Source organism: Scyliorhinus torazame, chromosome 15 (genome assembly GCF_047496885.1).
Source record: "Scyliorhinus torazame isolate Kashiwa2021f chromosome 15, sScyTor2.1, whole genome shotgun sequence".
In the NCBI taxonomy this organism is placed as follows: Eukaryota; Metazoa; Chordata; class Chondrichthyes; order Carcharhiniformes; family Scyliorhinidae; genus Scyliorhinus; species Scyliorhinus torazame.
In genome coordinates this window covers 182,209,829-182,232,758 of record NC_092721.1, presented here as the reverse complement: position 1 = coordinate 182,232,758, position 22,930 = coordinate 182,209,829, and the positions used below count along the sequence as shown (strand labels likewise).

The 22,930-nt window shown below is 46.9% G+C and overlaps 1 protein-coding gene across 1 annotated transcript in view; it reads right to left on the bottom strand.

The window, feature by feature from the left end:
* The window catches only part of gabrg3 (gamma-aminobutyric acid type A receptor subunit gamma3), a 1,021,256-nt gene that overhangs the window by 679,756 nt on the left and 318,570 nt on the right, over positions 1-22,930 (bottom strand). The window contains exon 5 of the mRNA XM_072477216.1: positions 3,268-3,350. Coding sequence (XP_072333317.1) covers positions 3,268-3,350 — 83 coding nt within the window. The remainder of the gene's footprint in view (positions 1-3,267; positions 3,351-22,930) is intronic.

The following is a 22,930-nucleotide window of genomic DNA, read 5'->3' as shown; positions in this document are numbered from 1 at the left end:
TCCATGACCTCGAATGATACTGTTGATGGTACCTCTTCAACATCAACACCTTATCAGCCACAAGATGCCATCCAACAGCATCATCACAAACATCGGAAAAAGAAAGGGACTCCAAAGCAGACAGCGAAGTGATTTGACCACTTCTTGGTTCCTGTGGCACAGGGACATTGATGGCGTTCATAACCAAGAGAGACATTTGACCATGCTGATTGATAGTTTTTGAACTCACACGAATGATTTGGACTCATTGTTTAATCACTGTTGCATGACTTGTATATACCTTACCTTATCTACCTGTTCTTTGTTCAATTTTCTCAAAATGTGCAGAAAATATGTAACATAAAAAAAGGGGGATGTGGTGATGTGCATCAATGTAAATGCATGTAGGCTAGCTAGACACTAGATGGAGCACCAGAAACATCACACACACACTCAGCCAATAGATCAGGTAGATAGGAAATGACCAATAGACATTCACGATACACAAGGAGGTGATATGACCACAGGGGGGCATTACACCAACCACACACATGATTTGCCTCTTTCCAGTGGAGACAGTCAGTGAGTACAGACACAGGGTTGATTCAATATTAGACCCACCACATGGATTGCAGCAGCTGGTTAGTCAGTCTGGGTAGCTATAGTAGGATTAGCAGTAGTGTCGAACCCGAGTAAAAGAAGTGTAAATAGTTTAATAAACGTGTTGAAGTTATCTCCACGTCTGAACCTTCCTTTGTCAAGTGTACCACAAGGAAGCTGCTTATGTTACACCTACAACATAACAAATCAGTGAGGCACAGACATGGAACACATTTGAGCTTTACTTTGAAGAAAAAGACTTCCAATTCTAAACAAAACTATGCTGACGATGACGTTGGTGGAGCTGCACTTGGTGTAATTTCTGTTCTGAAGTTCATCTCTCTGGAATAAGGGCCACTAGCCTCCACAGAAAGCAGAGAAAGGCATTTCAGAGTAATAGTTTAAGTGATGGTCTGCTATAATCTGGGCATAAACGGCTGATTGCTCATGCACTCAAATCTTTTTTAGATTGGCTCACACAAAAAAAAACGCTCCAAATCCAAAGTCAGGCAGGTGGTAACACTGCAAGGCTGCAATGTCCTTTGAGTTACTGAAACACATGCTGGAGATGCCTGGGGTCTCCATGAAAGGCACCATAACACAACAGGGCCACATTAATTGCAACTCTGTCCATGCAGCAGATCACACACTTCTTGAATTTAACATTTTGGAAGACCCCTCAGCAAAAGCAACCCCAGGCACACTCCCCGTGCTTTGAATCAAACACGGTATTGAGAAAAATACCATCCTCACAGCGCCACTGTGCTTCAAGGAGCTAGGGAATCCCTGTGCTGCATTTCTGGGAGAATTGCCAATTCAAGTCACATACATCCCATTTCATCGCAGGTGTTTCAACAAATTATTAACTTTGTTTATTAAACTGTGCCCCGTATTGAAGGCAATCACGATTCATGGACAAATTTCCGATATTGTTTTAAAATAAGTCTGTTATAACCTGCCTACTTACCTTTGGCTGGGGACTAATGACAATCCCACAATCCTGTGGGAGTATGAGCTTCCCCAATGAGGGGGGCAGAGAAACCATTAGTAAACTCCTAGTATAAATAAAGCTGGCCAGTTTAGGAACCAGCAGGAAGGAGTGTGCAGCAAGGGAAGTTGTTGCTGCTGTTATATATATATGTTATTGTAAATAAATGTTATTACTTTGTATCCTTAAAACTTGTGCTGGATTCTTCGTGGCCCTCACAAAAAGTCTTAACTTAAGTTGTTGCATATTAACAATGTTTTGGGACTAACCCGCTTAATTTGCATATTGCTGATGATCAAAAGAGAGGACCTGCATTCATACCAGTGTCTTTTGCAACCTTGGGACATCCCAAAGTGCTTTACAGCCAATTAAGTATTTGTGAAGGGTTTCCTCATGTCAGCAGGGAACAAAGACATCTCCATGTCATTAGATTGCTTGAACAGCAAATATCTTCACAACTCATTGAAAATTATAAACCACATTTTTCCTCATGTTTTGATCCTTTTTGTTAAAATGTTTTTTAAAATTCTTCAATTCTCTTTATGTTGCTTTCCCCCTGCCCCCGCTTCAGCCCCACCCTCCCACCCCCCAACTTCGCTTCGCCCCCATCAGGCCATGGCCGGGATTGCGCCAGTGGGATTCCCCGTTTTGCCGGAGCCCGGGGGTTTCCCGTCGGCGTGGGGCTGCCCAACAATGGGAAACCCAAGTGACCGGCGGCGTAACGGAGAATCCCGCCGGCGGGTCGAGGCAGAGAAGTGGTGCAGTGGGGCAGAGAATCAAGCCCCTTATTTCTACCCATTTGTATAATTTTTAGCTCCGAATTATCGGGCAGGATTCTCCTGTCCTCCCAGCCGCACGTTTCCCAGAGGCGCGCCGCTCACTGGTGGCGGGGTTCCAGCCTCCCACCGCTAGTCAATGGGATTGCCCATTGCAACCACCCTACGCCACCGGGGAACCCTCTTGCAGGGCAGGGAGGGGTGGGTTGCACCATAGGTGGGAAAAGTGAGTCGCAGCGGCTGGAGAATTCCGGCCAACGTTTCCATTTTGAGGCTGATCCGGTTGGTCGGACTAACGTTTAGAGTTCCTTTGGGTATGACATGCTGGGCACCATAAACATTTCTCGGTTGTTATTCCCGGCAGGAATTGAAACACATTCTTCACAATCTCAGTAGTAACAGGTATGGCAAAAGATACATTTTCCCAATGACACAATGGTTACAGCCAGAGATACTCTCAGCCCAGAATACCCTTTTGCTTTCCTATTCAAATTCTGCATTTTAAAGACGGGCACCACATTCAAAACAAGGACCCCTATTCAGCCATTTAAGGTCAAGGTGTACAGAGCCCAGTTAAAGGCAATCTCTGAGACAGTATTTTTCAGAATTCAGTGTAACCATGCTAATTCAAGAGTGGCACATAACAAAGGCCGAAATGAATGAATCAAAGTTGCACACAAATCACCGGCTGAAGGATGTGAGAGCGAGAGAGCTATCATTCACTGCAGTTTCTCCCCTCAGCACCTCTCTGACTACGCGTCAGGCTGTTAACTAGGAACCACTCTGTGGTACAGTGTGCTGAACATTAAAACAGTTCCAGGCTTCCTAAAAAGTAAGTAACTGTACTGCCTAAATCAAGGATAATTTGATGGGTAATCAGATTTCTGTTCGGCGTCAACTATTTTCGACTGAGTCAATACTTACAGCTGGAGAAGATGAGGGGACAAGAATGTTCATCCATTGGAAAGTTCTGGAGCTGCAGTTGGCACTCTGCGATTATTGTAAGCCTGTGGAAAGTAATGTGCTTATTAATATCACTTTACACTTCGGAAATCTGGCACTGTTATAGCTTTGTTACAGAGTGGTAAATGGAAGTGCAAATGTCACAGAATCATAGAATCCCTACAGTGCAGAAGGAGGCCATTCGGCCCATGGAGTCTGCACAAATCCACTGAAGAAGCATCCTACCCCACCCTACCTCTGCAAACCCGTAACCCCACCAAACCCACACAACCCTGGACACAAAGGAGCAATTTATCATGGCCAACGCACTTAACCTGCACATCTTTGGATTGTGGAACCGGAGCACCCGGAGGAAGACCACGCAGTCACGGAAAGAAAGTGCAAACTCCGCAAAGACAGTCACCCGAGTCCGGAATTGAACCCGGGACCCTGGCGCTGTGAGGCAGCAGTGCGAACCACTGTGCAGCAATGCCGCCCCAAATGACATTATATTTTCCTCAATTCTCCAGTTGAGTCGTGGAGGAAATTGGGCACAATAATAGTAAAGAAATCCCTAAACTGCCAAACAGAAGCTAATCAGATAATTTTCATATGGTAAGAAGCAACTGACAACAAATAAAAGAACACAAGAGCAATGGCCAAGTGATTCATCTAATCTCTCCTCTTCAGTCGAGATTCAAGTATCCGTCTGGAGCCTTTCTTGGCAAGAGAATATTGAAGCTAAACCTCTTGTCGGAAACAATTTTTGTGACCAGTTCTTGAAGCTTGCGCAGACTACCTTCGGGTAGTTGCTGCGAGTGCTTTTTATGTTGGCAACTGGTACAACATAAAAAGATTTTCTCTTTTGTTCCATAATGTTCAAGTTTCCAAAGTATATCTGCTTTTATTCCACTTTGATTCTAATCGGACATTCACGAAGGACGGGATTTTTTCGGCCACCCACGGTGTGTTTCCCAGTGGCGGATGTGACGCCAGCAGGGTCTTCCAGTCCACTAATGCCTCTGGCGTTTTGCGTGGCTCGCCTGTCCTGGCACTGGGGAACCCTCCAAAGGCGGACGGGGGCAAGGGGTGAGAGGGGAAGGGTGGGAGGTACTGATAGATCCCCCCATTGGGAAAGGCTCTAAAACCCTGCCCTAAAGCTTTGAATTCTTGTCAATGGTTAGACATTTGTATTTTTGGATGGGATGGGATGAGCTCATAGTTGTACCATAAGAAATAGGAGCCGGGAGTTCAGCTCATCGAGCTAGCTCCAGCATTCAATAACTTTGAGGCTAGTCTGAAAGGGGCTTTCCTGCCTCTCCCACTTAACCCTTGGACTGGATTCTCCGCCCCACCACATTTCTGCCTCACCCTGCCGGCGGGATGCTCCATTACGCCGTCCGTCAATGGTGCTTCCCATTGTGGGGCAGCCCCACGCCGCCGGGAAACCCCCAGGCTGCTGGCAAAATGGAGCATCCCGCTGGCAGAGAATCCCGCACCTTGACTCCCTTGTCAATCTTTAATATATATTTAATGGCCCAGCCTCCATTGCTCCATGTGGAAGAAAATTCCAAAGACTAATGACCCACGAGGGAGAAGAAATCCCTCCTCACCTTTGTCTTAAATGGGAGACCTCTTCTTTTTAATCTACACCCGCTAGTTCTAGGCTCCTGCACAAGGGGAAACTTTCTCTCAGTGTCCACCCCATCAAACCCCCTGAAAAAAGGTATCTTTCATTGCAGAAGGATATACAGTTTGCTTAATCTGATCGCAGAGAGAATCTGTATCTTTCACTGGTACCTGATGCCAGTCTGAAATATTAATGCACTTGAATGAGCCACATAGTATAGAAAACTACATGCTTAATATATTCTTTTTAATATTTCAATTGAAGGCTAGTTTCATGCAAGCCAAAAAATGACCAGAGTTATCAAGTGGTGCAATGTCAAGTGCCGACCAGTTACATTTGAAGAATATAAAGTATCAACTTATTCTTTTAAAAACCTGCATTGTGGCTGCTTTCAACCTTCTCTGCTGTAAAATGGCATCAATCAATCTGTCCTTGTAGATAGTTTTTTTGATTGAATCAAAGCATCTGCACAAATCTTCTTTGCTCATGCACTTCAAGTATAATAGTAAGATGCGTCTCAAGGTATTACAAAAATAGTCAAAACTGCGTATTTCAACTCGGGGTCATGTGTAATTCTGGGCACCTTTCTTTCAAAGGTATTGTGGGATATTCGATTCAAACATACAAATTTGGAGCAGGAGTAGGCCACTCAACCCCTCGATCCAGCTCGCCATTTAAGAAGATAATAATAACCTTTATTAGTGTCACAAGTAGGCTTACATTAACACTGCAATGAAGCTACTGTGAAAAGGCCCTAGTCGCCATACGGTGCCTGTTCGAGTACATGGAGGGAGAATTGAGAATGTGCAATTCACATAACAAGCCCCTAGTCGTGCATTCCTATCTACCCCTCCTGATAATCTTTCACTCCCTTGTTAATCTAGAATCTATCCAGCTCTATCTTAAAAACATTCATTCAAAGACTCTGGGCTGGAGTTTCAGGTCCTGCCCTTCCTGGGAATGGAAATTCCCACTCAAGGTCCACGGACCTTTCGCTGGTCTGTCAAATTACCTGTTCTGCCCATGACGATTCCTGCAGTGGGCAGGGCCAGACAATTGAGGCCTCTGCTTCCACTGCCTTTGGAGGAAGAGAGTTCCAGAGACTCACAAAACTCTTAGAAAAAAGGTTTGTCCTCATGTCTGTCTTAAATAAGCGGCCCCTTATTTTATAAAAGTGACCCCCGAGATTCTCCGACAATAGGAAACATCCTCTCCACATCCACCCTGTCAATATCACTCTGGATCGTAAAAGTTTCAATAAAGAACAAACAAAGAACAAAGAAATGTACGGCACAGGAACAGGCCCTTCGGCCCTCCGAGCCCGTGCCGACCATGCTGCCCGACTAAACTACAATCTTCTACACTTCCTGGGTCCGTATCCTTCTATTCCCATCCTATTCATGTATTTGTCAAGATGCCCCTTAAATGTCACTACCGTCCCTGCTTCCACCACCTCCTCCGGTAGCGAGTTCCAGGCACCCACTACCCTCTGCGTAAAAAACTTGCCTCGTACATCTACTCTAAACCTTGCCCCTCTCACCTTAAACCTATGCCCCCTAGTAATTGACCCCTCTACCCTGGGGAAAAGCCTCTGACTATCCACTCTGTCTATGCCCCTCATAATTTTGTATACCTCTATCAGGTCTCCCCTCAACCTCCTTCGTTCCAGTGAGAACAAACCGAGTTTATTCAACCGCTCCTCATAGCTAATGCCCTCCATACCAGGCAACATTCTGGTAAATCTCTTCTGCACCCTCTCTAAAGCCTCCACATCCTTCTGGTAGTGTGGCGACCAGAATTGAACACTATACTCCAAGTGTGGCCTAACTAAGGTTCTATACAGCTGCAACATGACTTGCCAATTCTTATACTCAATGCCCCGGCCAATGAAGGCAAGCATGCCGTATACCTTCTTGACTACCTTCTCCGTCTGTGTTGCCCCTTTCAATGACCTGTGGACCTGTACTCCTAGATCTCTTTGACTTTCAATACTCTTGAGGGTTCTACCATTCACTGTATATTCCCTACCTGCATTAGACCTTCCAAAATGCATTACCTCACATTTGTCCGGATTAAACTCCATCTGCCATCTCTCCGCCCAAGTCTCCAAACAATCTAAATCCTGCTGTATCCTCTGACAGTCCTCATCGCTATCCGCAATTCCACCAACCTTTGTGTCGTCTGCAAACTTACTAATCAGACCAGTTACATTTTCCTCCATATCATTTATATATACTACAAACAGCAAAGGTCCCAGCACTGATCCCTGTGGAACACCACTGGTCACAGCCCTCCAATTAGAAAAGCATCCTTCCATTGCTACTCTCTGCCTTCTATGACCAAGCCAGTTCTGTATCCACCTTGCCAGCTCACCCCTGATCCCGTGTGACTTCACCTTTTGTACTAGTCTACCATGAGGGACCTTGTCAAAGGCCTTACTGAAGTCCATATAGACAACATCCACTGCCCTACCTGCATCAATCATCTTAGTGACCTCCTCGAAAAACTCCATCAAGTTAGTGAGACACGACCTTCCCTTCACAAAACCGTGCTGCCTCTCACTAATACGTCCATTTGCTTCCAAATGGGAGTAGATCCTGTCTCGAAGAATTCTCTCCAGTAATTTCCCTAACACTGAAGTAAGGCTCACCGGCCTGTAGTTCCCAGGATTATCCTTGCTACCCTTCTTAAACAGAGGAACAACATTGGCTATTCTCCAGTCCTCCGGGACATCCCCTGAAGACAGCGAGGATCCAAAGATTTCTGTCAAGGCCTCAGCAATTTCCTCTCCAGCCTCCTTCAGTATTCTGGGGTAGATCCCATCAGGCCCTGGGGACTTATCTACCTTAATATTTTTTAAGACACCCAACACCTCGTCTTTTTGGATCACAATGTGACCCAGGCTATCTACACCCCCTTCTCCAGACTCAACATCTACCAATTCCTTCTCTTTGGTGAATACTGATACAAAGTATTCATTTAGTACCTCGCCCATTTCCTCTGGCTCCACACATAGATTCCCTTGCCTATCCTTCAGTGGGCCAACCCTTTCCCTGGCTACCCTCTTGCTTTTTATGTACGTGTAAAAAGCCTTGGGATTTTCCTTAACCCTATTTGCCAATAACTTTTCGTGACCCTTTCTAGCCCTCCTGACTCCTTGCTTAAGTTCCTTCCTACTTTCCTTATATTCCACGCAGGCTTTGTCTGTTCCCAGCCTTTTAGCCCTGACAAATGCCTCCTTTTTCTTTTTGACGAGGCCTACAATATCACTCGTCATCCAAGGTTCCCGAAAATTGCCGTATTTATCTTTCTTCCTCACAGGAACATGCCGGTCCTGTATTCCTTTCAACTGCCACTTGAAAGCCTCCCACATGTCAGATGTTGATTTGCCCTCAAACATCCGCCCCCAATCTATGTTCTTCAGTTCCCGCCTAATATTGTTATAATTAGCCTTCCCCCAATTTAGCACATTCATCCTAGGACCACTCTTATCCTTGTCCACCAGTACTTTAAAACTTACTGAATTGTGGTCACTGTTACCGAAATGCTCCCCTACTGAAACATCTACCACCTGGCCGGGCTCATTCCCCAATACCAGGTCCAGTACCGCCACTTCCCTAGTTGGACTGTCTACATATTGTTTTAAGAAGCCCTCCTGGATGCTCCTTACAAACTCCGCCCCGTCTAAGCCCCTGGCACTAAGTGAGTCCCAGTCAATATTGGGGAAGTTGAAGTCTCCCATCACCACAACCCTGTTCTTTTTACTCTTTTCCAAAATCTGTCTACCTATCTGCTCCTCTATCTCCCGCTGGCTGTTGGGAGGCCTGTAGTATACCCCCAACATTGTGACTGCACCCTTCTTATTCCTGATCTCTACCCATATAGCCTCACTGCCCTCTGAGGTGTCCTCTCGCTGTACAGCTGTGATATTCTCCCGAACAAGTAGCGCAACTCCACCTCCCCTTTTACATCCCCCTCTAACCCGCCTGAAATATCTAAATCCTGGAACGTTTAGCTGCCAATCCTGCCCTTCCCTCAACCAGGTCTCTGTAATGGCAACAACATCATAGTTCCAAGTACTAATCCAAGCTCTAAGTTCATCTGCCTTACCCGTAATACTTCTTGCATTAAAACATATGCACTTCAGGCCACCAGACCCGCTGTGTTCAGCAACTTCTCCCTGTCTGCTCTGCCTCAGAGCTACACTGTCCCTATTCCCTAATTCTCCCTCAATGCTCTCACCTTCTGACCTATTGCTCCCGTGCCCACCCCCCTGCCATACTAGTTTAAACCCTCCCGTGTGACACTAGCAAACCTCGCGGCCAGGATATTTATGCCTCTCCGGTTTAGTCGCTAATTCTCTTCAAAACTTGAGTGGATACAAACCGAAACCCTCACACCTTTCCTCATAAGACAACTCACTTGTATAAAAGCTCAGATAGTCAGGCAACATAGGAGCCAAATCTTTATCAATGCATAAACGTTTACTTACAGATTTACACATTACATATCGCATACCTCCAACCCTGCAACCATAGTATCAACCCAGCTCCTATACATAAGAATCCTCATTGTTGTCAGCATTGGAATAAAATTAAACATCCATTTAATATTGCAATTAACATGGACATTAGTAGGAAAGTGGGAGATGTTCAGATAATGGGGATCAGCAGAATTCTGGGACTTAGCGATTGAAATATGAGTTGCACACCTTTTCACTAGAGTAAAGTTTTAAGGAGACATGATCAGGGTCTATAAAATGTTAACAGCTTTGGTCAGCAAGAGTTGGGAAAGAATATTAATCCAGGATTCTTCGCGTAAAGAGGAAGACTTTTAGAAATGGCGAACTGGTCCAGATTCCTGGATTCCCGACCCCATTCCCAGGTTGTTTAATTTTTGGGAACACACTAAAATGCTTTGAAAAATGTAATCAATTGATAGCCTTCTCCCATGCTTGAAAAAAGTATGATGTGGAGCTGCCGCCGTTGGACTGGGGTGAGCACGGTAAGAAGTCTTACAACACCAGGTTAAAGTCCAACAGGTTTGTTTCGATATCGATATCGAAACAAACCTGTTGGACTTTAACCTGGTGTTGTAGGACTTCTTACTGAAAAAAGTATGTACTGTAAGCTAATAAAAGCATTAATCATCCAGGACCTTTTGAAGTTTAAAAAACAAACCTTGAAAGCACTTAATTTTTGTCAACAAACATTTTGGAATTGACCACAGAGATCAGCGAGCCTGAGCTGTATATCAAACAATGGTTCCTCTGGGGAGCGGCTGTTGTAGTATTCTAATAACTGCCTGGGCTCTGAGCCAAGTGTACATAATGAGGCTTGGCTGAGGGTACAGACGGGTATTACAAAATGAGAACACATGTGCCTGCCTCCAGCCCGCACCCAGCCCCCAGCATTAAAGTTCCCACCCTCGCAGGCACTTTCTCCAGCGGTGTGTGTGGGGGGCACTGGCAGCAACATAGTGGTAATGATATCAGAGGGTAATCCAGAGTCCCATACTAAATCTCTGCAGACATGAGCTCACCTTCAGCAGTTCATTACCAAGTCAAACTGTAATACATTGTGAATCAGCTAGTTATTTAGCCTGTACTATAATCAGTTTTTATTTGCTTAATTTAATCAGCAAAATTTCAGATCATCAATTAAGCAAATAGATTGTGGCATGGCAATCTTCCAGATTAGTTCAACAAAACATGAAAGTGTTATAATCTAACTTTTTCAATGAAGAATTTAACTGCTTTTCATTATAAGTCCACTGAATGTATGCTTCATGTCTAATGCCATTTTCAGATTGCAGCACTTGTATTAAGGGCATCCAATGTTGCTGTACACACAATTATTCCAAAGTTAAGAGCTTTGATAAAGTGAAAAGCAGAAACGGTACTCCCTCAATGACCTGACCGGAGAGGTTCAGTTTTATGTCATATTGGATCATCCACCTCTCACCAGGGGGTTGTGGCTTCAAGACACACTCAAGAAGTTTGTGCTTAAAGTGCAGGTTGGCAATTCAGTGCAGTACTGAGGGAGTGCTGCATTGTCAGAGGTGTTGGGCAGTATTTTGACTATGGGCACCATGATGTCGGGGTCAAACGGAGTGCAGATCCTCACACTGCATGGAAAATAATCACCTTTCCCCGAAATTACTGACCAGAGGTTATGTTCAATTAAGCATGGCGGCTGGGCTATCGGACCGGGAGGTGGGGGGGGGGGGGGGGGGGAATGGGGGGGGGCGGGTGCAGGAGGAGGGTCTACCAGCATTGATGAACTCACAGTCTGTCTTTTTAGGAAAGAGCGAACGCTTCAACCAACCTCACAAAACAGATGATCTGGTCGTTATCACTTTGCTTTTTGTGGGGCCTTCCTGTGAACAAATTGGCTGCCATGCTGTCTTTAACAAGAGTGACAACACGCCAAAAGTACTTCACCAGCTGCAAAGAGCTTTTAGGAAGGGCCGAGGTCACTAAAGACAGTATATCAATGCAAATCGTTTTGCAGATGAAGGCGTTTGATAATCAACACATGATGGCAGTTTGAGGCTGCATTCGCTTCAGCTACATGTGGAATAGTGAGGAGGCAAAATGCAGAGCCATCATATATCATCAGTCTGGCTGGCCACATCAATATCTAGGAAATAGTTCTCAGCATAGAGTGGTTAATGCCTTGAAAAAGCAAAAAATTAAGAAAAGCAAATAAAATTTATGAATTCTAGAAAAAAAATGAACTTTAGTTTCTCTAACGTTTCTGAACTGTTGATTTTCATGTAATGTCCAACAAAATAGTCAATGGTGGCACAGTGGTTAGCACTGCTGCCTCACAGCGCCAGGAAGTAGGGTTCAATTCTGGCCTGAGTCACTGTCTGTGTGGAGTTTGCACGTTCTCCCCTTGTCTGTGGGGGTTTCCTCCGGGTGCTCCGGTTTCCTCCCACAGTCCAAAGATGTGGAGGTTAGGTGGATTGGCCATGCTAAATTGTCCCTTAGTGCCCAAAAGGTTAGGTGGGGTTACAGGAACGGGGTGGGAGAGTGGGCTTAGGTAGAGTGCTCTTTCATAACGTTATGGGCCAGGGTTTAGAAAACTCCAAAGTATATCATGGAGTTCACCTGACCTACAACTGTTTATTGATTTTGGTTACGATGAGCACAAGGGCCTACCTTTCAAGTGTTATTCACAGAGGCCTTCAGCATTTTTAATCAAAACAAGGTTTATTCTACAAATTTAGTTAACATTTTTATAAACACACACATAGTAAGCATTTTTATCAACTACCAACATAAATACTCGACACAGCTACAGTACTCTATGTATAACCCTTAATACATTTGCCCTTCAGCTGTTCCAATTGAATAACAAGATCCCATAAACCAGAAAACCCTTTTGAAAGGTGTGGCCCAGCAGTCAAGACCTGGCTTGGATGCTCTTGTGTCCTTTCCAAAACAGCAGGTTTGCATTCCTTCCAGAAAACAGTTATTTCTTTTCAAGTTATCAAGCAGTCTGGAAACAGCTTTTAATATGCAGTTAGAGAAGAAAACAACCTTTCTTTTCGACCTGTGCTGTACAAACCAGTTCAAACTCAAAACGAAAGTAAAACTCAGAGTCACAGCCTAGCTCCACCCACACAATGACATCACTGAAGCCATGTGATAAGACAAAAACATTTCTTAAAGGGACACGCCCATAACAATAGGGCCGGTGGGGACTCGATGGGCTGAATGGCCTCCTTCTACGGAAAATGAAAAAAACTCACAAAAAAATGATCATGTTATACATGATCATTGTGGTTTCTGTGAAAAGGTTTACAGCTGAATTCTGCAAAGTATTTAAATATTTTTAAGGGAGTCACAATATCTCAGTCAGAGTGAATTATCTTTACAAATCATAAAGGTCATAGTGTTGGTCAATACCTTGACAAAATTATTATTATTTCTGCATTTAACCTGCCTAAAGAAATGCTTCCCTGCCAGGTAGGGTGCACTCATCTCTTAAATTCAAAATCAAGAGATAAAAGGTGGACGGGATGTGATTCCGAACCTCCACTCCGTTTGTGCCCTCTGGGAATTCCTCGAATTTCCCGATGTGTTGGCACAGAGTTTAAGTTCCATTTTAATGAGGTGGGGTGGGTCGCATCCACTCATCCTCTCGTGCACTTGGAAGCTATGCAGTTGGAGGTGGTGCCCAGTGGAACTGCACCGTGTGAGACATGGGCAGACCATTCGGCCCATCGAGCCGGCCCCGCCCTTCAATTGGCTCATGGCTCATCTGCACCTCGACTCCATTTACCCACCTTCATGTAGTATGCCTTGCACCCGACCAGGATGCCAGCCATAAAGCTATGAAGGATGTGGATGAGGCTGGGGGCCTCTCGGCTGCTACCTTAGGACAGCAACCTGAGGCTCTGAGACTAACAGCAAGCGATTGACACACAAGAGACTCTCGCCAATTTATATGACCGGAGTCCACAGACATAGCTGGGTTCAGGTCAGTCTGGTTCACATCAACTCGGTATCATACCTAAAGGTTAACCAACAATTAGCAAGTTATTCTTTCAACACCTGTCTGGTTTTTTGGTCAATCAGCATTGCACACATGGAAGGAAGGCAAGAAAAATAGCACTTAACTTTGACAGCCATCATCTGATTCCGATCGTTTTACAACGTGAGCAACACACAGAAATCTTGGCAGGAATTCTCCGATCGTTGGGATTCACTTTTTCTGCTGGCAGTGCACCCTACCAGCGGGTTAAGCGATGGGTGGGGTGGTTACAATGGGAAATTCCATTGACAAGCAGTGGGAAAATAGAATCCCTTGAAAGATGCCTCTCACTTGATCTTATTTTTATGTGATTATCTGGATTCTTATTTTGTTCTTGAGCACTCTTTAAATGCTACTTATAAAACGCCAAGCCACCCTCCTGTATTTGAGAAGAAGGCGCACAATTTCCGGGTCTACTTAAAATCAAGCATGCTCACAGTAGTCCGCTGGCAGTGTTAGACAGTGTGAGGGAGGCACGGTGGCACAGTGGTTAGCACTGCTGCCTCACAGCATCAGGGACCCAGGTTCGATTCCGGCCTTGGGTGACTGTCTGTGTGGAGTTTGCTCTTCCACCCAGTGTCTCCGGTTTCCTCCCGCAGTTCAAAGCTGTGCAGGTTAGGTGGATTGGCCATGCTAAATTGTCCCTTCGTGTCCCAAAAGGTGAGGTAGGGTTACTGGATTACGGGGATTGGGTGGAGGTGTGGGCTTAATCAGGGTGCTCAATCCAGGGGCCAGCACAGACTCGATGGGCCGTATGGCCTCCTTCTGCACTGTAGGGATTCTATGATTCTTCCTCAGGAAGAAAGTAAGTTGAGAGATTGGAGACTATTAACAATGTCCTTACAGGGAAAACAAAGATGTGCATTTAAACAGCGGCTTTCTGTAACTCAGAACATCGTTGGAACCATAGAATTCCTACAGTGCAGGAGGAGGCCATTCGGCCCATCGAGCCTGCCCCGGCCCTCTGAAAGAGCACCCTATCTAGGCCCACTCTACCGCCCTATCTCTGTAATCCCACCAGACCTGTACACCTTTGTACACTAAGGGGCAATTTAGCATGGCCTGTGGCATGTGGGGTGAAACCAGAGCACCCGGAGGAAAGGCACGCAGACACGGGGAGGACGTGCAAACTCCACGCAGGCAGTCACCCGAGGCTGGAATGAACAAGGGCCCCTGGCGCCCGGGTCCCTAGCTTTTTACATCCAATTAAGTATTTCTAAAGTGTAGAGATTCTTCTAATGTAGTAAACACAGCAGCCATTTTGCACACAGCACGGTCCAACAAACAGCAATCTGATAATGACCAGATAATTTGTTTTTTCTAATATTGATTGAGGGATAAATATTGGCCAAGATACTAGGGATAACTCCCTTGCCCTTCTTGAAAATAGTGTGACATCCACCAGAGAGGTTTAATACCTCACGCAAAAACTAAAGCACCTCTGACAGTGCTGCACACCCTCAGTGCTGCACAGGGCGTCTTTTGTTCTCAAGTCGCTGCGCTGGAATTTGAACCCAGAACTACCCCTTCAGGGGGAAAATAAAGCTCTGAGCATTGGCAATTTCCTGACCATAATCACTAAAACGGAATACAACAGTACAACTGGCAGGCAGATCAGGCAATAGGGAAACGCAGTTAGTGCAGTTGGCATGAAAGGGGGTGATGAAACCAGCTGAGGCACAGTAAGCCAAATGGCTCCTTGAGTAGTTAAATTAATTAAAAATAATCTCAACACTATTCGGACATAGAGCAAAGGATCTTCTCTAACACTGCAATTAGCATAAAGACCTTCAGCACCTTTACCAGATGACTATTCTTCAAATGCTGTTCAGCCACGGGAGCACGTCACAGTTAGGCTTTGCATGCCAATTCAACGCACATTTTCTAGTTGAAGTCGGGGGAGGAACCTTGGATGATTTCCATCTTCCCTCCCACCCATTTATTTTAGAAGTAACAGGGCCAACAGTTGCTGTCCATTTTCCAGCCTGGTTTAGCTCAACTAACCGAGCGCAGTTTAGAAAAAGGGTCCAATGTGGGATCTTGCGAGTCAGCACAACGCTGGTCCACACCAGGTGGTGCATCTACCAAATGAACCATCAGGAAAGCTTGGATTTGCAATGCACATATAATTAAATAGCTCAACGAAATTTCACACGATGACAGGAAATATTACAACTCCTCCACACTTTATATCAAAACTGCATTCTCTATCACTGTGTTATTGGTGAAGCCAATGCATGAAGTTAAAGCTCTTTGCAATACAATTTTTATATCACTGCGAAAGAGCTTCACAATTCTATTTTGTGAGAGAGATTTTAGTTAAGGAAACACTTGTTCATTTTTGGCACCAAAGGTTAATACCAAGCATTTTTAAACAATTGCAGCACAATCAACTGATTTAAAAGCTGCTGATGGTGTAAGCAAGGTCCTCCTGCTTTCCTCCACTGCCCAAACCACAACCCTACCCTCGTGTCTTTCTCCTTTCAGATACCCAAGCAGCGATGCTGAAGAAACATTGTCACTGGCTCTCGCATTCACAGAGACTTGCAATGTGCATACATTAAAGATAGTTGAGAGAGGAGATCTACATGTGGGCTGACACCAAGCATGAATAGCCTGCTCACTGGAGGGTGAGTTTACATAAGTACAACCACAGAGCACTCAGATTAGGACTCCAATGGGCAGCAGTGGTTAGCATTGCTGCCTCACGGCGCCGAGGACCCAGGTTGGATTCCAGCTCTGGTCTCCCCGTGTTTGCGTGGCTTTCACCCCCACAACCCAAATATGTGCAGGGTAGGTGGGTTGGCCATGCTAAATTGCCCCTTAATTGGAAAAAAAAATGAATTGGGTACTCGAAACTTTTTTTAAAAAATGAAAAAACGATTAGGACTCCAACGCAGTGACCAATAAAGAAGGCTGATGGTGTGCAAATGCTTGGTGCATTGGCAGGTTTGCCTGAAAACCTGTGGTCAATGCCAAGAAGGATGAAGTATACATGCAGCAACTTGGTACAGGACCTTGCACAGAGCTTTGATTCCATCCTCTCCAGCGGTGGCCAACTTCATGAGAACACGTGTGACCCTCCCTATGACAGAGTGCCTGATGGCCGATGTCGCCACTTTCCAATGCAGTACAGGTGGAAGCCACCCAATGTCTGCTGCTGCATTGGAATCTCAAAGCAAAGTCTCGCAAGCTCAGCTTGCTGTGGTTGAGACTCAGGTTGCTGCTATCATAGCTGCCGATACCAGCATTCACAGGGACTTGCAGCTTCCAACCCAGCAGTCCAGCACATTTTATTCCTTTCTCACGAGTTGCAAAGTTTAAGCCCCAATGCACAGAATGGACAGGGCAAGCCATCTCCATGCTTGCTCCAAAAAACAATTCAAATTCAATCCAATTCATGGTCACCACAAGCTGAGAAGAAAAGGCATTCCACCTCATCTCACGCTTAATTTTAGCCAAAAGGCCGAGAAGTGTTGGTTTTCTCTTGTTACTTTCATGGGGTGTGGGCATCGCTGACAAGGCCAGCATTTGTTCCCCATCCCTAATTGCCCCCGAGTGTCTCACATTCAGTGGACATTTAAGAGCCAACCACAGTGCCGTCGGTCTGGAGTCACATGTGGGCCAGACCAGCTAAGGCTGGCAGATTTCCTTCCCTGTGCGTATATATATATATATGCCTGGCTATATACAAAAGGTGTCTAAATGAACGTATATACATAGGAAGGTGTCGATAGTGCAGAAACATGGCAAACAAAACAATATTTACAGAGGTTAAATCGATGAAGTCACAAAATGTACAAAGGTTCAATCTATAGATTCAGTCTTTGTGGTGGGCGACGAATTCTTGTCCATCCCGCAGAGGTGGATCAGGATCCGCCTGCACGTGGTTAGGCGGGATCGTTGCCATCGCTGTGGTCTCATGGGCCGGCAGGATTGCTGGTAGATCGGTGGCCTCGTTGCAGGGTACGTCCGGAGGAAGCCTCATAGGCGTTGGGGCACTTCAGTCAGGTAGCGGGCGTGGAACTCTTCGCAGTGCCCGTCTGTTGCGCCGTGGCAGGGAGCCATCAGCCATGCGGACAAGGAACGATCTTGGGGCCACTTGTTTGATCACAACAGCTGTGGCTGACCAGCCGCCCTCAAGCAACTGAACACGAACATAATCAGTTGGGGCCAGCTCGGGTAGATCCGTGGCATGAGCATCGTATGTGGCCTTCTGTTGGGCCCGTGACTGCTGCATTTTCTGTTGGACCGTGAGGTGGTCAAGGTCGTGAACGTGGATGGCTGGAACTGTGGTCCTCAGAGTGCGATTCATGAGCATCTGCGCTGGAGACAACCCAGTGGACAGTGGGGTTGCCCCGTATGCCAGCATCGCAAGGTTGAAATCAGAATCTGAGTCTGCAGCTTTGCACAGCAACCGCTTTACAATGTGGACCCCTTTCTCGGCCTTCCCGTTTGACTGCGGGTAGTGGGGACTGGAGGTTACGTGACGGAAGTTGTCGGACTGTGCAAAATCAGACCATTCCTAGCTGTAAAAGCAAGGACCATTGTCGCTCATTACCGTGAGCAGAATCCCATGCCTGGCAGGTTTCTTTGCAGGCTTTGATTACCGCCTTCGACGTGAGATTGGACAGTTTCACCACTTCTGGGTAACTGGAGACGTCGTCGACCAGGAGTACATAGTCACGCCCCTTGGTGTGGGAAAGGTCTACACCTACTTTGGACCACGGAGAGGTCACGATCTCATGCTGTTGCAGCGTTTCCTTGGATTGAGCTGGTTGAAACGTCTGACAGGTAGGGCAGTTGAGGACTGTGTCGGCAATGTCCTGGCTGATGCCCGGCCAATAGACCGCCTCCCGAGCTCTGCGTCGGCATTTCTCGACCCCAAGGTAACCTCATGGAGTTGGCCCAGCACCATAGCCCGCATGCTCTGAGGAATTACGACCCTGTTGAGTTTCTGAAGGTCGTCTTTTACGTTATAGCACTGGGGACATTGTCCCTCCTGCCAGCCATTGGTAAGGTGCTGCATCACACGCTACAGCAGAGGATCCTTGGCCGTCTCCTCATGAATTTGGACCACCCGTTCGTCAGAGGCCGGAAGGTTGGGAGCACACAACTGCACTTGCGCTTCTATGTGGCAGATGAAGTAACTTTGTTCACACGGTGTGGTAATGGACCTGGATGGGGCATCTCCAACGATCAGCTCTTTGCCTGGCGTGTAGACAAGTTCGAAGTCGTAGCGGCGTAGCTTAAGAAGAATTCGCTGTAACCGAGGTGTCATGTCATTTAAATCCTTCTGGATTATATGGACTAGAGGCATGTGAATTTTGGCAGGCCGTAATCGTAGTCGTGAAACTTGACTATCCCTGTCAGGAGGCACAACACTCCTCAATCTGAGCTCAGTGGGCGTCATTGCCCTGGAGGCATACGCCACTGGAGCCCAGGACTAGGAGTCATTTCGCTGAAGGAGCACCGTCCCAATGCCGTCCTGGCTTGCATCAGTCGATATCTTGGTTTCCTTGGTTGGGTCGAAGAACGCTAGAACCGAGGCTGTGGTGAGCTTTGCTTTCAGCTCACGCCATTCCTCTTCATGCGTGGGCAGCCAATGGAATTCTGTCGACTTCTTGACGAGATGGCGGAGGGCCGTGGTGTGGGATGCCATATTGGGATTGAATTTCCCGAGGAAGTTGACCATCCCGAGGAAGTGGAGGACCGCCTTCTTGTCCTCCGGGGTCTTCATGGCATTGATCGCCGAGACCTTGTCGGCATCTGGCCACACGCCCTGCCGTGAGATGTGGTCACCGAGGAACTTAATATCCGATTGACCAAATGAGCACTTGTGGTGCAACAATCCAGTTGAGCTGGAGACCATGTTCATGAATTCTCTGGAATACCTTCTTGAGGCGAGCGGTGTGTTCCTGGGGCGTTGAGACCACATAATTACATCGTCAACGTATACTCGCACCCCCTCGATGCCCTCCATCATCTGCTCCATGATGCGGTGAAATACTTCGGAGGCAGATATGATCCCAAAAGGCATCCGGTTGTAGCAGTAGCGACCGAACGGGGTGTTGAACGTGCACAGCTTGCGACTGGAAGCGTCGAGCTGTATTTGCCAAAAACCCTTGGAGGCGTCCAGCTTAGTAAAGAATTTGTCATGAGCCATCTCACTGGTCAACTCTTCACATTTTGGTATCGGGTAATGCTCCCGCATGATGTTGCGGTTTAGATCCTTAGGGTCAATGCAAATGCGAAGCTCCCCTGATGGCTTCTTTACGCAGACCATGGAGCTGACCCAGTCTGTTGGCTCTGTGACCTTCGATATGATGCCCTGGTCTTGGAGGTCCTGTAATTGCTTCTTCAGCCGATCCTTGAGGGGTGCCGGCACCCGGCGTGGTGCATGAATTACAGGGGTGGCGTTCGGCTTGAGCAGGATTTTATATCGATATGGGAGCGTGCCCATTCCATCGAAGACGCTGTGGTACTGCGTGATGTCATCTATGTCGGCTTGCAAGTTTCCATCAGGCGAGGCTGTCGCCGGTGATGATGACATGGTGTGGACTCGCTGAACCAGGTTCAGGAGCTTGCAGGCTCGAGCACCGAGCAGGGACACTCTGTCAGGCCCAACAATTTCAAACGCAGTGTTGCCTTGATCGCCTTGTTGGATACCCCTAGTTGACAGGAGCCACTGGCAGCTATGGCGTTGCCATTGTAGTCAAGGAGCTGGCAGGCCGGTGGAAGAATGCTTGGTCTGGCGCGGATGGTGTTGAGGTCGGATTTTGAGATGAGGTTCGCTGATGCGCCGGTGTCCAGTTTAAATCGGATGCGAGCCTTGTTAACTGTGAAGACAGCACACCACTCGTCGTCGGGATCCACACTGAGGGTCGAGAGGTGTTTCGCCATTGCGGTGGAAGGCAGCGTATGTGTAGTTATGATGCCCACCCGGTGCGGGGACTTGAGGCACTCGGCATCAGGGTCCGTTGGGCTGTCGGGATCGGAATCTGGCATGCCTTGTTGTATTGAGCGGACACTTCTGCGCCGCAGCTGGGATCGCTGGCTGCTGAGCGGTGGAGCAGATCTGCAAAGGGCTGCGTAGTGGCCAAGCTTGCCACACTGTAGACACCAACGTCCTTTTGCCGGACATTGCCGCTTTAAATGGGCGGAGCCACAATTCGGACACGTCATGACGCCGACGTCAGCGCGTTCCGTGCGCCATCGCGCATGCGCAGTACGGTCGGTCGACATATGCACCTGCGCAGTCGGGTTGTCGGGCTCGTTGTCCACTCGGTCGTGGCACGCATGCGCAGGGACCCTGGAGAAGCGCGCAAAACGGCCACTCATCTCGATGCTCAGGCCCACCATCTGTGCAATGGCCTGCACCCGTTCCGCCTCGTGGGAGGCCAGATTTGCAGTTTCTGCTGCCCTGATGTGGGAGTAACGATTCTTAGTATGCTCATGGACAACGCGTGTCTCGATAGCGACGGAGAGGGTCAACTGTTTGACTTTCAGGAGCTGCTGCCGAAGGGAGTCGGAGTGGACCTGGAATACGATCTGATCCCGGATCATGGAACCAGCCGTCGAATCATAGTTACATGACTGCGCTAGGATGCGGAGATGGATCATGAAGGACTGAAAAGGTTCATCCTTACCCCGAAGCCTCTGCTGGAAAACGTACCGTTCAAAGCTCTCATTCACCTCAATGTCGCAGTGGCTGTCAAACTTCAGCAGGACGGTTTTGAATTTTGTTTTGTCTTCGCCGTCAGCAAACGTAAGGGAGTTGTAGATGTGGATGGCGTGGTCCCCCATGGTGGAGAGAAATAGCGCGATCTTCCTGGCATCCGATGCTTCTTCGAGGTGGGAGGCCTCGATGTACAAGAGGAACTTTTGCCTGAAGATTTTCCAATTGGCGCCGAGGTTGCCGGAGATGCGGAGCTGCGGAGGAAGCTGGATGTTTTCCATTTCACCGATGGCTGCTTGCTGGTCAATGCTGATTCACTCGAGGTAGGTCCGTCAAGATCAGTATCACTCTGGTACCATGATGTGTTCGGTAGGTAGGTTCGATGTGGACTGCACTTGATGCAGGGTAGCTAGAAACAGACGTCTAACACTGGAGAAGATCTAACACTGTTTTATTCAACGATAGAACTGATATACATATTCAGCTTTGGGTCAACACTATACGGAACTGACTGGAGACCTTTCAGTAGTCTGACCAGACTTACTAGCTACCGCATGGTGTTTGCACTGGTTAGCTCGTGGACTCTGACTGTCTCAGTGGCTGGGTCCCGAGAGAACGGGAAGCCTAGTGCCCTCTGGCTTTATAGTGGTAGTGTCCTGTCTGGTGATTGGCTGCGTTGTGCTGTGTGCTTACTGGTCATCCTGTGTGTCAATCACTGCCTGTCTGCATCTCATTATATACATGAGTGGATATTATGATAGTCCCCAGAGCATTACCCTGGGTCTCTGGATTATTAGTCCAGTGAAAATACCACTACGTCACCGCTTCCCCATCTCTAGCATGTCGTCATGATTGCTGAAGCGTCACCCCAGAGGCCATGGCAATGACACTGGGCAGCACTACACTGCTCTTTTCTCTCAGGAAGACAGCATTTTGCTTCTACCACTGCCACCCTGCCTTGCGGTTACCCATCAACCACCCAGCCCAGGCGGCCGTTGCTGATACCGAGACAATGCAAGCTGCAACCGGGCTTTCTGGAGCCTGAGCTGCCCGAGGTTGCACATCAAGTTCCCCCTGATGAAAGCCAGCCATACGGCAGCCACTGGGGTTGGGAAAGAGTTAATTATGCTTTGCGCTGTAAATGGATAAATCCTAAATCAAGCACCAAAATAGTATTCACATCTTGAGGTTACTGTGAATTAATGGGAAGGACGTCAATTGTCACTAAATCTACAAAACCATAAAGACAAAAATCTTTGTGACATAAATGCTCTTGTCTGTAGTGTAATCCCCAAAATGATTCACTACTCACAATCCTATCAAGTTGATAATATGTCTTACATACAGAGCATATTCCTTCCAACTAATCTTTTGTTGCTTTACACTCACTGAGAGAATGTCAGCTCTTTAGTGTGTGAATCATCAGGCGTCAGCGAAAGAGAACATAATGCCAATGATACCCCACATGATCATACTTTTGATCAACAAATGCCCCAGGATCCTTTACCGTGTTAAACCAACGACATTCTTTTCAGAGTGTGTGGAGTCTATAAATGAAAATGGGAGCGTTGAGGTTCTTTTAGACTCTTGTTGAGATTTCTAACTTTCACAGCTGCAGGATGTCCCAAACGCTTTACAGCCAATAAGGTACTTTAGAGGCGCATTCAGTGTTGCAATGAAAGAAATTAACTGAAAATGAATGGAAAATGTCTAATGACCAGAAAGAAAATCATCAGGGGTGCACTACTGGGGTTCCTTTCAGTTGCATAGTCAGCTAGTCATATCGTAATCATT